At 41.0% G+C, this 17,688-nt stretch overlaps 1 protein-coding gene across 1 annotated transcript in view; it reads left to right on the top strand.

Moving 5' to 3' along the window:
* The window catches only part of LOC104528815 (potassium voltage-gated channel subfamily H member 5), a gene marked incomplete at its 5' end in the record, with an annotated part of 50,790 nt that overhangs the window by 15,018 nt on the left and 18,084 nt on the right, over positions 1-17,688 (top strand). Inside the window, one exon of the mRNA XM_010172943.1 lies at positions 6,934-7,130. Coding sequence (XP_010171245.1) covers positions 6,934-7,130 — 197 coding nt within the window. The remainder of the gene's footprint in view (positions 1-6,933; positions 7,131-17,688) is intronic.

Here is a 17,688-nt window from a genome sequence, read left to right as displayed (position 1 = left end):
GGACATTTCCTGTCTCAGCGGCCGCAGCTTTGGCATTTCTTGTGCTCAAAAGCAGGTGAAACCTGGTGATTGACAGGGAAACTTTCAGCATCATGATGTTTTTTTCTCCCCTGGTTTTGTTTTGCTTTCATTTGTGCATAATTAAATGCCCAGCTGCTGCAGTCATCAGCACTAGAGAAATCAGTAGAGTAAGAGAATGAATCCAGTTGAGCCTGGAGATCCATAGTTTATAGGACTCATTAATGAAGATACCCAGGTGCCCCATTACTTTCCCCTCATTAGTTGTCTCAATTTCTCGAGGACAATCGCCCACTTTTCACAGGTACTAACTGCTGATGTAGCAGAAAGCTCACCGCATGCAGAGTTGGTGTGATGGGGTGCTCCTTCGCTGGAGAAAACAAAATCCAGTCATTTTAATATAGCTCATCTGCAGTTTCCAGGATAATGGAGAAGGGCAAACAGTCTTGTCTCTAATTATCAAAACTTTCCTAGCAAGCGAGGTGACCCTGAGAAGGAGCATCAGTAATTTTCCACCATCTCAGGCAGGAGTAAACAATTTAACTGCCACTGCTCTGCATGGGGAAGTGTTATCAGCAGAGAAGTCTCAGGAAGAACCGGGGATTTGAAATCCCTCAGGCTAATGAAACAAGGCATCTACTAGCAGAGGGCACCTAACAATTCACCCTGCCACAATTAACCCGAATTTACTCCTGGCAAGGAGTTCCATGTAAGTGGCAATGCCAACCAAGTGTCTCTGGAAGCTGCTGTCCAGCTCCTGCTATTTGCACAGCTGACTGCATGAGTTGTACAGGAACTTAAACCAGGCAGATTGATTAACAAGGTTTAAAGAAGTCATTTTACCACCAGAGAAATAACGACCCACCACATTCAAATGTTGATTGTAGGAATTGATCAAAAATATTGCTCAAACTGTAGAGTGACAAAAATATATCGAGCAGTGAAATCCTACTGGGGGCTGCTGCTGAATTAATTCAATTTTGATAGTCAAGCCAGGACAAATAGAGATTTAATAGCTCATGTTTCAACCACACTTAGGGTCCTGATCCCATCTGTATTCGTTCAAGTTATTTGCCTTTATGTGTTGCATGTTAATTCTCAGTATGTTCTGCATATAGTTCTAGTGCAACCTGTTGTTTATTGGATTTATTGTTTTTAGGCAAGCCAGAGTTTCACTTACTAACCAGTGTGAAATGCAGCTTTGCACTGCACAGTTCTTCTAGGGCACATGCCTTGGAATAAGTCGTATTTTGTAGGCCTGGGTTGGCGTATATAGCGCGTGTAAGATATAGTCCTACTGATGCTTGTTCAAAAGTGTTATTAGCTCTTACTGACAGAGTTGAAGGGAACGTTTTTTCACATTATTTTGTAAATTTAAAATATTTTCATCTCTGTCGGCATGATAGTTAACTATAATAAGAAGCATCAATCTTAATTTAGTACCAGCTGGTGTGTTATAGATATGATCTGCAGCCTCCAATGTCAGAAAGATTCCTTTCACTGAACTGAAATGTTTTTGAATTAGACCTGCATGCTTCACTGCCAAACCCAGGAACTCAAAAGTCTTGGCAGTGCAAGAAAAATTATTTAAAAGTCATGTGATGTATTTCTTTTAAATCAGACTAACAGTTTGAGGCAATCTGATTTGCCTTCTGAATTCTGAAGATGGTGGGAATGGTCATGCTTTCAAGTTTATTTCCTCAGTCAGGAAGGACAGAAACTTATTTCTGTATAAAATCAAAATGGAGATATCCTGTCTCCAGGAGCTGGACCTTCTAGAAAAATATGAAGTACCAGGAGACTTACACTAAAAATGAGAGAGATGGTGACCATAAACCCTTCACTAACAGGAGAATATCTATAAAGACCTTTTGTTCTTCTAGCAGCAGTCCTGAATGCTGGAAGAAAGGTAAATTTCTTTTGAGTTTTTAGGTGCAGATGAGGAAGGTTGTACTCTGTTAAATAAAGCAAAGTACCTTCGCCATCAGGGACTTGGATCTTTGGCACAGTCTCTTGTAATTATTTCTTTGCTGGCTATTTTGACAATCTTTCAAATGCTAGATATGCTGTTTTTTCTTATCATTCTGCCCTTTCACATGTTAGTGTACAATGTGTAGTCAAGCTGGATTTCTGCCTGGTCAGTGCTCAGCTTCCCTCACAGCCCCAGTGGAGTTCTGGCCCGATTTTCAAGGGAGTTCTGGCCCTTCTGGATCCCCTGGGAAAGACTGAGGTTTTGGCTGAAGCATTCACAGAGGCAAGGAGCACTCCTTCACAGTCTCATAGTCATCTCTGCACACCATAGACTATGCTATCATGAAGCAATGATGTCCCAGCGGGCAGGAGACAACTGATGAATTTGCACCACTACATCACCCCCATCTTTTCCAGATCCCCTCTTCAGACATAAACAACTGTATCAGCTGAGTCCAGAAATCCATCCAGCCCAGTAACCTCTCTCCAAAAATGGCCAATAGCAGATGTGCAGGGGAAGGTAGGAAGGTGAAGTAAGCGAACAGTGATACTTCCCAGAGTATTCCCCAGCCCTCCACTGAACTGTGTTTCAAGACCTTCCTCACCCAGAGGGAAATCTTTTGTGTTTAGTAACCACAGATGGATTTTATTCCACGAATACATCCCATCATTTTGTAAACCTATGCAACCAGCCATGATGTTCCATGGCAAGTAGCTGCAGAGCTTAGCTACTCACTGAACCATCACAGAGCTGTGGGCTGCTGTGGGTAACAGGAGCTGATTCCCTCCTTGCTCGCTGGATTTCTACATCAGGTTGAGATACATGCGTCATGCAGCCAGAGGTTTCACCACAGATTTATAGACACAGGCAGATGTATTTGTATGAATATACATACCAGTATATGTAATTATGGCTGCAGGGACTTGATATTTGGTCACTGACCTCCACTTCAATGCATGTTGCCAATACTTCATGGCTATTGGTACCTGAGCTTAGGTGAATGTTTTCTCTACATGATACAGTTTTACTGATTCTGCAACAAAATCAGCGTTTGCTTTTCATAAGCAACAGAACGTATGAGCATATCATGATGGAAAGCCTACATTATTCTGGCTTTTGACAGTGAGACTGATGGGACTTTGGAGATGTGATTTGGTGAAGGGCAGCTGGCCTATTAGCTAAGACTGGACAGCACTGAAAAACACCTTATCACCTTAAGAAGTAGTCTTGGTCCCTTTTATGTATTTTTTCTCAGTGCTGTTTTCCACAAAAAATTTATTCTTTCATTGCCTGACCAAACCTTCTCCCAAAGGCCCCATCAAGTTCTCGTGTCTGCTAAGATATTTCTTAGCTCAGTTTCTGTCCCCATCTGGAGAAGGATAAATATTGCCTTTACATAGATATGTATGGGTTCTGAGGTGCTGTTTAACAAGAGTCTTGCCTCTCTGAGTCCAAGGACTTTTTCATTCCCTTTGCAAGCTCCTGGGGAGTTTCATAAGGCTCTTAAGATTTTTTCTGCCTGAAAGATACAGTCATGAGCTGCTGCTCTCACAAACTGGCAAGTCAGTCCGTGGTGCAAGGCTGCTAAGAACATCTGCCCCTCCAGTTCTGTATGGGAGAATTATAATATAAAAGATAGAATAGCATATAGAAATATAGTTATCTGTTATATAGTATATGATTGTCTCTAAATATATATACAAACATGCATGAATTTATATTTAAGTTTTATGTACAGGAATACATACATAATACACCAGCAAATTTTAGTCTGTGTTTAGGGTGATACCAGTGTAGCTATTTCAGAAAAAATAATGCCTGTCACCAACACCCTGCACGTGTCCTCTTGGTTTCCACCTGTGGTTCTTTCAGTCCCCAAATCCTTACACCCATGTTCCTGCCAGCTTTAATCCAGCAGTATCCAAATCCTGACACTCCTCTTCCCTTTCCTCATACCAAGTGCAAAACGTATGCCAGCAGTTCTCACTCTAATTTTACAGCATTCCTTTATTCAGCAATGCTTTGGGCACTTTGAGAGTAGGGGCAGGAGGACTTCCCAGAGCTTTGCCTCCATTCAGGAGAGGTGTTAAGACTACCTAGGGCTCAGGGCAGTGTAAATTTGTGAGGTAACTGCTGGGAGCTTGAGAAATCTCTAGAGAGAGGCTTTGAAAAGTCTACAGCTTGCATCAGCCCCAAGTGCCTCTGTATTCCCAGCCCAGCCCTGGACTTTTCCTGGAGGTGTGCATATGCTAGGCAAGTGTGCAGTGTACATGTGCCTCTGCATAGCTGGTGTTTCAGACCTACCAGTTAAATTTTCTGTTGAAACTCTGAAAGATTTTTTTCATTTAGTTGCGCCATATAAAATTAAACTTGACTGAATAATTACCGCACTCTGCTCAGTGAACTACAGTTAATAGGGATGAAGTATAGTACATTAATCTCTGTATTTATGAGAAAAGACGTTGTTTTGGAGAATCTGGTTGGTTTTGTTTTCATTCAGTACATTCCTTAGCACATTTATAACAGGCAAATAAGACTCATAAGTGTGTGGGGGAAATGTCAAATTCCAGAACCCTTAAACACTTCCAAGATTTTATATTTTCTGAAGAGAATAAGCCACAATGCAAGAGGAGCTTATAGCTTCACCATTCAAATCCGGTGACTGATAGCTCCTGGAGGAGTGAATAGGTTCAGTTCCTATTCACGACCCAGCCTTTCTGAGGGACCCAGTGCAGTTCCCTGCCTTACTGAACTGAAGACAATGAGGAGACCTTTTCAAATTTATGAATAGTGATTTAATTTATCTGTGATTTGGGTACACATTCTGTAAGATAACATTGTGCAATTTTGGAGTGAGCATCCACTACTTGCAACCTCTTGGCTTAAATTACCTATGTATTACCTTAAATTTAGAAAGAAAACAATTATTTTGCTCACATTTCAGTGTGGAAATCATAGTAGTCCCTATTACTGAATTCTGTCTTTTTAACTGCACTCTGCAGCTCCTGAAAGCAGGATTCAATTCTGTCCTGTGTCCACCTCAGAGAGCAAATCCATTAAGCAATTTTGTGCATTTCAGAAATAGTCTATTTTCTATAAATTATATAACTGTGCTGAGTATGTCCGTAAACCAGGTTTTGAACTGTGGATATAGACAAGGACAATTAACTCCAAAGGGTAATTTCAAAACAGTAAATTAGATAAATGATATGTTACTAGGAAATGCACTGTAATAAGGAGAGCGTTTTAAAGCAACTTGTTATATGAATTATACCATCTGTATTATGCATTGTAGTTAATTTTAATTACATCAAAATAATGTAGAATTATTTAAAAGCAGTTCAATGAGAATGCAGTTACAGCCTTTCTAAGGGATGTTTCTGCTATACAGACTTTTGTAAGGAACTTAAAACAAGGAAATTAAAATAAGGACTGGCACGTTTCATTTTACTCTACATGAGAAATGTTGGCTATGTTTTACTGGGTACAATACCTAAAGCAGAAATGAAAATAGAGAAGTAGAGCTTCTGATCCCGAAAGCAGTAAGGTTGGATAAATTACTCTGGTCTGTGTTCCCAAAATAGAGTTGAGGGAAAAGTTATAGCTCTTAAAAGAGGAAATATTAAAATGTATTACCTGTTTTTATCCCAAACTATAAAATCACTAACCTTAACAAGGGGCTGCTTGAGGTACCTGAAATCAATAGCAATACCATCACTGACTGACTGATTTCAGTTTCCTTTTAATAACTGCTAAAATAAAGAGCTTTGGTGTCATTGGGGTCTGAAACAAAAAATGCCCTTTGTTCTGTGGTTTCTGCTTCAGGACTTGAGGTGTCAGCTGCCAACCGCACTCCATGGCCCTCGCCCAGCCTGTGGCAGCAAGAGGCAGCTTTTGGGTGCTTCAGGGTGCTTTCTACTGCTGCTGCTGCTATTTCTTCTCAGAGCAACCACAGAGTCTAAATCTGAAAGCATCTCTCCAGTCTGCATCTATGTTAGTGTTTTGTTTGAATCAGGAGTGTGGTTTTGAATCTAATGTCCTGATCCCATCATTTGTCCTGCTTCGATGTCTAGCAAGGCTGTGGATTCCTCACAGTGAAAAGGAAACTGGGGGATGTGGAGGAGTACCTCTCATGCACTTCCAGCCCCTGGAGCTCTTCGGAGCGTGAGACTGGACTAGAGCTAGTCCTAAGTACTCAAAATGTGCAGGGTGAAGGTCAGGTCCTCAGCATCAGCTATTCTGCTACACTGCCTACCAATGTAGAAATAGCCTTCACATGTAATTTTCACATCTGATTGAAGTTATTTATGTGTGCAGTTGTCTAAGGTGTCAAACTCTTACTCAGCAAATATTTAAATACAGAGTTAAGCATAAGCCTCTACTTAAGTGGACGTGTTTGGGTCATTAACATTTGGAGCCAGTTATTTAGAGTTTAAAAGTCTCAGGGAGGTTTTTGTTGGGTTTTCAGAAGCAGGATTGCCACTCACACTGAAGTAGAAATGTTCAAACATCCTTTAAAATGTGGCCGATGCACCACACTGCAAAGCCTTGGTGATGTAGGAATCTGAGTGTCATGAGCTTTTGGTGAGAGCACTTAGGAACAGACCCTCAGAAATATGCAATCACCTGAACATTAGTTAAGTGCTTATTATATTCAGAAGCCTTTGAAAAATCTGTTACCTGCATCTTCAGCTACAAGGAGACTTTTACAGTGTGGTTTTTATGCTTTGTGACACTTCACGGAGCAACTTTAAAAACCTGGGTCTACTTACTGCTAAGGTACCTCAGATATTTTTAAAACTTTTACCTTTATTAGTTTTCACGGTTGGGAGCTTGAGTTAGAATAACTGGAAACATAAGATGGTTTGGAAGGGAATCATTTGTGTGCTGAAGAACACTGCATAAGCTTTGCCTTTTAACAAATTTGTCCCGTTGTTTTTCAGGTAAAGGTGATGTGTTTGGTGATATCTTCTGGAAGGAAACCAGTCTGGCCCATGCATGTGCCAATGTACGGGCTCTGACATACTGCGATTTACATATTATTAAAAGAGAAGCCTTGCTTAAAGTGTTGGACTTTTATACTGCTTTTGCAAATTCGTTCTCAAGGAATCTCACGCTCACCTGCAATTTGAGGAAACGGGTAAGGCAAAAGCTCTTGTTTTCCCCTTTCTCTCACCAAGAGATTGCACGCTCTTGCCAACTGTTCGCAGTGTTTAACAACTTTCAATAAGTGTTGTCGCTGTTCGTTAATGATGGCTCAATAAAAGTTTCCTGTAGATTTGCAGCTCTGAGAAGCAGTCCTAGCAGGGTGACATATGAATTACATTTCTTTTCCTTTTCTTCACAGTTGCTGGGTTTGGGCTTTTTTTTCCCTATTGCATAACGTAGAAAGTTATATTTTATAGTCTGATAGAATCCAGATTCTGGACTCCTCAGAGGTGAGGTTTAGTCTCTCACCTGCTAAGATACAGATCAGAGGACAGTCTGATGGATCTGCATGGCATAGACCAACTAAGAGCAATTTATTGATGTTAAATAAATAAAATGTACTCAGCAAACGTATTGTATCAATACCTGCTTTTCTTACTTGCACAATTTAGAATTTTAGTATGGCGAGGTTAATAAGGCTTGGTAGTGATTTTACATTCACAACTCAACTCTTAAACCCTCCTGCTCATTTTATAATCAATCAGCAATGCTCACTATCCATTAATCCTTTCAAAGAACACTACATCTAAAAATTAATGAGCTATAAGGACATATCATGAAAACAGGTTAAGGGATTCTTTAATTCACATTGCGGCTGCAAAATTTAATCTTTATGATGGTTTTTTTAAGATTGATGAGGGTTATATAAATTTCATTTGCATAGAGAAATCTCATAGCAATGATTTATAGATTATTGAGTATTAACTGTGATCTTCTAGCTGCTGAAACACATTTTTCTGCAGCTGTACCTAGGGCATCTCACCTGAAAATGTACCAAGGTTACTTCAGTATTTTACAAGATGGTTTCATCCTCTACAGTAATAAGAGTTCAACGCAACTTGAATTTTACTTTTCTAAGTCTAGTTTCTCTCTAGCCACTGAAGCATCTTACACATGCTTCTTTCAAAGGAGTTTTAATTTTTAGTGCATTCCTCGTGCTCATTAATATACCAAATATGGCACAAAATACTCATGGCAAAAAACAGGTGCAATGGGATTACAGTCCCACTCTGACTGTCCTGGAGCATGAAAGAGATGAATTATAATCAGGTTTGGTTCCAGCTTGTCAGCTTACCTCTGACGTGAAGCTTGTTAACTCTGCTTCAGACCTCAAGAAGGGCTTTGGGGCTTGAAAGCTGGTTTGGGGTTTCAAGCTTATCGCTTCTCTGTTGATAAGATGTCCTCCAAGCCTTGACTTCAGCATCCCCCCCTTGCCATCTCGCCTACCTGCAATGTGCCACCCGCTACAGTCCCATGATGACAATTCTGCTCAGGCGTTGCTGACAATGATTCATGGGACAAGATAATGCCACATATAGTGTGCCAAAGTGTATTCTTTCCTTCTTGAAACTGTAAACCTGTCACTTCAGCTAGCTTCCTGGGACTCCCCATTCCCCTTACAAGGTTGTGTAAAGCGAAAAACATGTACAGATCTTTTCCTGACAGGGCAATGTGCTGGACCTTAACTCTGTAATCCAGGGATGCATATGGAAAGTAGCCTCCAGCTGGGTTTCATGGATTTTCTTCTCTCCTATGCCCTTTTTTTTTTTTTTTTAATTTAGGAAAACTGGTTCCTCTTCAGTGTCCTGCCCATAGGGAGTCACCCAGGTGGAAACACTTGCAGAGCTCAGGTTCCTGGTACAGATACCTGCTGTATAGCTCAGTGTTAGGTACATGGATTTTGCCATGGAGACAGTGACTCAAAACAAGAAGGAACTGCACTGCTAAAGAAATGTTGGATTTTGCAGAAGGAAAGGAAATGTTGGTTGGGTGCATGTGTGAGCATTACACGAGAGTGGATGGAGAAAGAAAGGTCGTGTTGACGTTGTACATGCAGGGTAGGGTTCACTTCACTAAAAGCTGGGTGGTGACGTTCAAGCTAGTCACCAGTCACCTTTATAGCCCTTCCTCCAGAAAGTAATCATCTGGCCCCTCTTCAGTGCCCAGTCTGGAATGGGAAAATCATCCCCTTTCTGTTGACTTTTGAGAGAGTCCTTGATCACTAACTTTTATATACCTAGGATACATCAGATGGACTCCACTTATGATGTCTCTGACAGTTTGACTCAAGAACTATTTTGGGAAAAATCTTATTTCTAATATTACAGTAAGATGTGCTGAGCTGGAGCCTGCTTTTCAGAAATGCTGTGTATTGTTCCTAGGCACAAAATAGATCATGCTACTTTCAACACCAGGGACACAATCTAAGTCCTGTTACATAAAGTTATTCAGGGGATTGTTTCAAACCTCATGTCTGCTGAAAGTATACGTGATTCCCTGTTGGGCACAGAAGTGTTTGACGGTGAGTTCATCTCTTAGGAAAAGCAGTGCCATTCAGGGCAGTTTCATCAGGCGAACAGAAAGCAGTTGTTCAGGCAATGAGATGAGGCTGACAGAGCTGCACTGTACTGCAGCAGTGTGTGCTGGAGTCATGTAATCTAAATGGAAAGAAAATCTTTGTCTCCTTTAATTGATTTCAATAGAAATATACTTAGCACTTTTTCTATGTTGTCATCACTCATAAGGTTTGACATTTAATTATAACAAAAGTACACTCCTTGTGGTTTTGTGCTCAAGAAAATGCTTGTACTCACAGTCAAAAATATATAGACAGAATTGTTCTTTCATCAGTTCTGGTCTTTGAAATATGCATACATGTATGTGGATGCACACACACACACACTCACACACACACACACACATGTTTGTGCTGCACTGTCCCTCAACAAGCACTTAGTTGTAGTCCATAGACTGCAAAACAATTTAGACGTTCAAAAGGCTAATAAATTAATAATAGTACTGAGCACAAAAGGTTAGTTCCATATGACAGGGAAAAGAGTCACGCTGAAGTGGGAAAATAGTATTTTCTCACTCCCAAATAACATTTAAAGGCCTGGCATGTCGAATGACCTACTTAAGGCATCTGCTTAGCATGCTATTATCAACTCCTGGGTTTTTGTTTTCTTTTTTGTGTGTTAGGTAGCTCAGCCATCATGCTGCATTTGTGAGCCCGTAAAGTGAATGTGCCTGCTAAGCTTTTCAGCCTACAGTCATCTCTCCTGCCCAGGGTGGTGAGGTGACTTTTAATTTGTAATTGCAGAGTATTGCAGTATATGATGTTTCATGCTCTGAAATCTTTATGGCCCATCTAACATCACTAATGCACACTCCAAGGCAGAACCAGGACTTTGAACTTTTTTTTTTCCAAACGGGGAAAAATAATTAATCTGGAAAGATATTCTTTAAAATCACAATGAGATTACATAGCCGCCTCTGAGGACTGAAAGTTATAAAGCAGTGTTTAGGATGAGTCTTCAAAGAGTTAATTACTGCCTTCTGATGTTGGAAAAAGAGTATTAATAATGTCTAATTCATTAAGTGCCTTTCAAGATTGCACACAGCTGGAGGAGGGCCTCTCTGCGAGCTTCAGCCCATGGAGCTTGGCCTGAGGAGGGGAGCCAAGACAGATTTCTAGGAGGCTAAAACTTGTGTAAATATATGTTCATTTTATTGATGGTCAAAATTCAGGAAGGAAGGCCTACATCAACCTACCAAGTATTCAGCTGAAATATTTTAAGTTTTCCTTTTCTCATCATTGCTTCTGTTTGCACCAGCTAATGCACCATCTCCAGCTAACTGCTAGAGCAACACGGTCTGTGCAAGTGTAAGAAAAAAATCAAACTGAAATCTGGGCCTTCCTGAAATCACAGCTAAAATTGTCCTGTGCTTCAGTAAAGCAAATATTTCCCCCACAGCTTTTAAGGTACATGGTCACATACTGCTGTTTTCTACCATGAGCAAAATGAGCTGTGTTAAGGAACTCAGTCAGGAGCAGCCAGGGAAGAGGACAATTGTCCATATAAGATCTCTGGTGCATTTGCTTCTGGAAGGTGTGCTGAAGAGTGAGCCAAGGAGATGTGAGGAGGAATGAGTGCCTTTAAGGCAGTGAAATACCATCCCTAGAGGCTCATTTATTTTCCCTGTAATACTCTTAAAGCCAGGGTCAGCACTGTGAGCGACTGATGTTATCTAATTCCTCCAGCACAGTGTGAATCTCTGAGGCTTTTTAGTGGGTGAGGCTATCAGACTGTCTTAACACATATCCTGTTTTTCTTTCTATTTCAGATTAGAATAATTTATTTTTAAATTGGCTTTCTGTTTCTGCTTGAGGTTTTAATGAATTGCATGTTGTTTCTTCACTGAATCACTTGTCATTTCTGTGTCACATAGTGTTTAGAAAAGCTTTATTTTAATCTGAATTTTGCATTAATGTCTCCTAAAAGTGAAGGTTGTACCAAGGTTTCATTCAGGGTCCCTCTTGTTTTTCATTTTTAAGACTCTCCAGATGGCATGCTATATTAGTGAGCGTCATGATCCAGAAGCAATGTCAGAGGCAGAAAGCATTGCTCTGCATATTGGCCCTTGCTTGTGGAGGTTGCACATGTTCTGGTGAACCTGAGGACTTTTGCAGGTTTTGAGCTCTGAAAGCCATGCACAATTACAGCAGCTTAATTCAGAGCTGTTTGCACTTGGCCAGCCGGTGCTCAAAATAAGCCCTGATCAGTAGTCCATCTCCACTAGCAGGTTCATCATCCATTTTCACCTTTTTTCAGTCTGTTGTTGGGAGCTTTCTCCATGTTGGACAGTGATGATGGCAAAACCTATCTGGGAAAACCAAGTTTTTCCATCATTACTAATGAAGAGAAGCAGAGGAGAAAGACATGCTGCCTAGGGAGCTGCTGTGACTAATAATGTAGATCAGCTGGTGGGGGCTTCAGTGGGGTCCTGGATTCCCGTCCTGTGATAGGGAATGTGCCCACCTCCAGGCTGGTACTCGGTCCTCATCCATCTCTCACTCCTGGTACTTTCCTTTTGCATGTGCAGCTTATTACTCTGCTGGTTTGAGGCAGTGGCAAAGGTCTCAGGAAGAGCAGGATCAAGACTCTGGAAGGGCAGATCCAACAGATCAATTTCTACTATGGCTTATATGGTCATCAGGCTTTTGGTATGACTGAACTCAGAGTTTGTTTGTAAGTCACTGACTTGCTCAGGCCTATTGAAAATTAATTTGATCAACTTCTTGATGTCATGTTTCCTTTCCCTGTCTGTATCGTTTCAGGGACCCAGAGCATCTGCAGGCTAATCTATCCTGCTGCTTGCTGCCCATAGCTGAGGCAAGGGCTTCCCTAGTCAGGCATGGTGACACCCTTCTTCACTTCTCCAGGGCAAAACACAGAGTGATGTTAGTTTCAGCTTCCAGCCGTGCTGCCCACGACACTGTGTTTGAGTGTTTGCAGCTCTTGCTTTGTTACTGCAGTGACTGGTAACTCTTGTGGCCATGGCAAAGGACGCCTTTCTCAGCTGTCTAAGCCAAAGCCACCTCTTTATTTTTCCTCCTCCCTCTCTCCTCACTCATAACTCCAACAAAAGAAACCCACCTCATTCCTTCTTTTTTGTCTTTTTTTTTTTTTTTAAGCAATAAGGTCAACTCATTTGGGTATAAGGGGGAAATTTACCTCCTCTTTGTCCCACTGTACAGCTTGCAGACTAGCCTTGCCTTAAACTTCACCAAATTCCTTTCTCCATGTGAGAAAGGAAAGATTATTTTACCTTGTCTGAGGATGCTTCTCCCCTTTCCTGTCCCTCTCTGGTCTTTAGTTATATGGGTTTTTTTTCTTCTTTTATACAAACATGTTATCTCAGAAAATGAAGTCCTATAGCTGTAGTTTAGCTCTAGCAACAGTTTAGCATGATTACAGAGCAAATACGTTACATCCTCAAAAATCAATATTGTTTTGTTTTGTTCACATCTTAGCAGACTCTGCAGCCTCTGTTACGCTTGAAGAAGCTTTCACTTAAGACAGTTTTTTAAATTATTTTTATTGTTTGGCTTAATTGCATTCACAGCTATGTTCATATTCCATTGCAATATTTCCTAAAAGACTGTTTCACTCATTTAGATCTAGCACCATCACTGATGGTGTCTGGACTTGTATAATGAATGTGCATGGGGCAGAAGAGCCCACTTCAAACATTCAAACAACATGGCCTCAGCCAAATGGCCAATTGACAGTGGTCCCTGGCTGGTCCGTGCCTGGGAATTTATTGAGAAACTGCTAACATGCTAATGGGTCTGGGCCAAACCCATGTGAGGAATTTATCAGTACAGAAAATGGGGTAATTCCTTGTGTATTTGTAGCCATGTGGTTACAGACAGCCCAGCACAGTCCATGCTACACCTTCTGCCATCAAGAGACCAGTGTGATTCCCTCTGAGTGAGGATTACAGAGCTGAGGCTGGAGTTTTTTTCTGCTCCCCTGAGCAATTCCTTGTGTCTTTGCTCCTCTTCGGGGGCACAGGGATTTTTGAGTTTGAGGCAGTTAAAGCAAGGAAGTTAGTCCTTGGAGGATCATGCATGACTTTGCTAGGTAGAAGAGCAGCATAAAAATTCAAAGAGAAAGCTGCGGCAGCATTAACTTCACCCCTCTGTGCCTCTCTGCCAGACGGCATGGGACATCTGTCTGAGCAGAGCGATGGCTGTAAAAGCTGTTGGTGGGTTTTCTTTCTCACTTTTGTTTTTTGGTAGCTGTGAACCTGACTCTTTTCTGTGTGCTTCACTCCCTTCCCTCTCCTTTCTGCCACTTCATCATCTCCCTTATGGTGGTATCTTCTGTGCATCCTTTGAGTCATATGAACCATGGGAAATTGGGGGTATGGGAGGAATTGCCCCTCTTGTGTTCTGAATATAATCTCTCAATTAAATACCTTTCTCAGACCTCCTGACTGTGCTTCTGTAGGAGCAAGAGGCAAAGCACCACCAACTCTGTTAAAAGTAGGACTGAGCCCAATTCTGATAATCTTTTGGCATTACAGAGGTAGAGTTATTTTTTTTCCTGGACATGTAACTTCTCTGTCTAAATCTAAATCAAAAGGACATTTGATCTTGTTTGTCAGGCCATTATTTTATTGTTGAGAAATGCAAGGCAATTTAGCAGGCTTTTCATTCAAGGATCTTTGAACAGCCTGGTATGGCTGCAGAAAAAACAACAAAAAACCGTGCTGATGCTGATGGGCTGCTTTCTGCTCACAGAGACTCAGCAGCTGTTACAAAAGGCACTCTGCTGATTTACCCCAGCAAAAGGTATGAGCATGTCTTCCTCAGACAGGCAATGTGAACAGCAACTTATTTGCGTGTGGAAAGATCATGAAACAGGATATGTCAGGGATGAGCAGTGCCCACAGGAAAACAAAAGTGTAAACTGGCTGTGTTAGAGTGTAGATCCATATTGGTGATGATTTGCTATTAGGCTTTTTTGTGGAAAAAAAATCTTTGTTTAGAAAGCTGTTATAATTAAGAGGGTCGCCTTAATTGACTCAGAAAGCCTTCTGCAGGCTGTCTGCTAATATCGATTCATGGCAGTGTTGCTTGAACAGGACTTGAATGATGATAAAAAATAAATCAAAGCTTTACTATTTTTAATCTTGTAAATATTAAAAAAATAAATATTTTGTGTTCACCTTCCCTTATCAATTAAAATTGATGCTTTTAATCACTTCCATTTGCTAGAGTAGGGGAGGAAGCGTGCACAGTGCAATGGGAAGCAATGTTGCTATTTCATTTTTGATTGGTGGTTAAGAAGGTTTTTATAATCAGCCCCGGCTGTGTTTTGATGTTGTGATGAATACAGGCACTAGTAGCTCTGCCAGCAGCAGACCCAAGCAGGTCACCGTCCCTGAACTTCCCTTGTAGGCTTTTACTTTGCCAGGCTTAGCTCTGTGGCAGGATCTCTTTTGGGCAGGCATCCTGACAAAGCGGATCTCCCCATTGCTTTATGTGATTCCTCTGGTGCCTAATAAGCCATGGGAGTATTACAAATGAATTTGTGTTACCGCTGAGGGTAGCCAATTTATTTTGTGATGCCCTCAATGTGCTCAGGAGCTGCTACTGCTGCAGGTGGTTCCCTGCTTGTGGGCCACCTCTGTTACACAGAACTGTGCCCAACGCTAAGGCCACCAACATCGCAGCAGAGATGGGATAGGATTTGCACAGTTTTTTTTGGAAAGAGATCTATTCTGTTATCTCACACCCCTCCAAACAATTAGCCCAGAACAATGGATTTCTTCTTGCATAGGCTGTTGAGCCTAATAATCATGTAGATCAACAACTTTTCCAACGTGATAACCACAAAAACAGGGGGAAATGTTAAAAAAGTGAGATGATTAATTCCAAGTGCTCCAGTTGCTTCCACTGTTGCTTCCTGGAGCTGAACACCAGGCATTTTAGTAACATAGCACAGCATGACTTGCAGCTATAAAAATGTCTCTACACCAGACTTCTCACTCCCCAAATCTTACTTCTGTGTGACTGGGAATGCCAGTTGTAATGCACCCAAAACCATGACTGGGGAATGAGAACTTCTGCCTTTTCAATGGGATCTTATATATGGATTTCCATAGACTTCACAAGGAACAGACAGAGCTTTAGCATTGACCCAAGTGGGAGTTTTCTGGCTCTGCCCAAAATGGGATCCGTTTTGTCCAATCTAGAAATGATCAGTAACAATTTCACAACTGTTTTGCACTGGAGGGAGCATTGACTTTATTCTTGCTTCCCCCTCTCCAAACAGGTTTTTGCCTTGGCTTGTACAGAAACGCTTCTCACCATTTATACACTATAAGCCTTTAAAACACTAAATAAAACTCCCTGTTTAAGGTTTTTCTTTTCTGTGCAAGTATAAATCCACCCATCTATGGTTTTGCAGCACACACTTCACAGATGCAATAATACCCAAACTTGCTGGTTCAGCATGTAATAATCTTTGCAGCTGTGCAGATCCTACATTTACCTTCCTTTGAATGCTATTTTTGGGCTACCTTCTACAGCAAAGAAATAGTACATGTAGGAAAGTATTAAATTGTACACAAAGTGCAAGAGAAACTGTGGGGAAGTTTGCATGAATCCCACTAGTTTTAGTTAAAAATAAAACCCAGCTTGTCACTTCCAACTTAATGATGGCTGATTGACTATGCCTTTTTTAATTGGCAGCCAGTTGCTGTGATTAGCAGGCTGCCTCAGTTTAGGTCCTATGCAAAGGAAGTCTGGAGGAACAATTTTGAGAGTAGCTGATTTACAGTTATGACAGAGGTGGGCATAGCTGTCGGGGGGGACGGGGGGATTCTGGGAAGCACCTGAAATAAGCTGAGTCTCCTGTTATTGCACTTTTGAGCAACTTGCTGAAAGGCAAAAATCTTCAATGTGTTTAGGAAGGAATATATATTATTAATCCATGTTTTTTCCTCATATTTTTATTTCTCAGTTTTCAGTTTTTAGCCTTTAGTCTTAATTTGTTTCCCTTCCTAAAGACAACAAAACCATAATGTAGTTTTCAGATGTAAGTCACTATTAAAAATGGAGCATAGTGTAAGCAGTTATAAAAGTCTCTGATTCTCTTAACTCCACTAATTATACTGTCAGTGATCTTTTGAACTTCGGGACCTCCACTTGGTCTTTTAGGTGAATTTTAGATTATTTTATTAGTACTCCTCAAAGCTGTCTCAGCTGCTAAAAAAGATTTTGTACAGTGATTCCTTTCTAAGTATTTCCATCAGTCACTGTGCCTACAGAGCAGGGGGACTTACCACTCTGTGCCCTGTGAGTACATACCCCTTTTGGAAACAGTCCACTGTCCTCTGTTTTTTATTATGGACAGCACTCCACAGGAGCAGGCTTTGGCTTTTTGTGAGAGCCCAAAACACTTAGCACTCTTTAAAAATGTGAAAATGGAGACCTAAGCAATCAGTAGACAACAGCAGCAAACAACAGCCATTTCTAAGCAGGATATTTCTACCAGTTCGCTGAAATGTTGCGTTTTTATTAAGATTAGCTTTACATTTCCAATTGTGCCCATCACTTGCCTCTCAATGAACAGACATCCAGTTTTGCTCTCCATGTCTCTGACCTTATCTGAGCATCCTGGCATCTCAGCACTTAATTTCTCTGTCTAGCCTCACTGTTTTCACCAAATCTGCCTTCCTTGACTGCCTGCCATTGTAATGAATTTCCATCTCCATCTTCATGATGTGTCTAAAGCAAATCCATTTTTAAATGGAACAGTTGTTGGTAGTTCTGAGCAGCTCAGTTATGAATGACCCCCATCCTTCTCCTTGGCTGTATTAGCCCTCCTGGTGAAGAACACTACACTAGAAATATAAATGGATGAACTGAATCATTCGTGTTTTTCATGTGTCCCTGTTTCCATTTATTAAAGGATTTAGCCAATAATCTCAAGATATTCTACAAAAGTACATGAATAATAATTTACAAGCTCAATGCAGTCATGCATTAATATACCAAACAGATGCCTGACTGATCCACATGATCATAACTTAAAGCATTTCTCAGAAAGTTTGAACCAAGGCTTTGTTTGCCCTGTGGTCCATCAGTAATGTGTCTCATGAAGAGTTTCCTCCCAGACTGGTTGTGCTTAAAT

This window comes from Antrostomus carolinensis, unplaced genomic scaffold, assembly GCF_000700745.2.
Source record: "Antrostomus carolinensis isolate BGI_N321 unplaced genomic scaffold, ASM70074v2 scaffold258, whole genome shotgun sequence".
NCBI classification, from domain to species: Eukaryota; Metazoa; Chordata; class Aves; order Caprimulgiformes; family Caprimulgidae; genus Antrostomus; species Antrostomus carolinensis.
The sequence above is the reverse complement of the archived record's forward strand: the minus strand, read 5'-3'. Positions and strand labels throughout refer to the sequence as shown.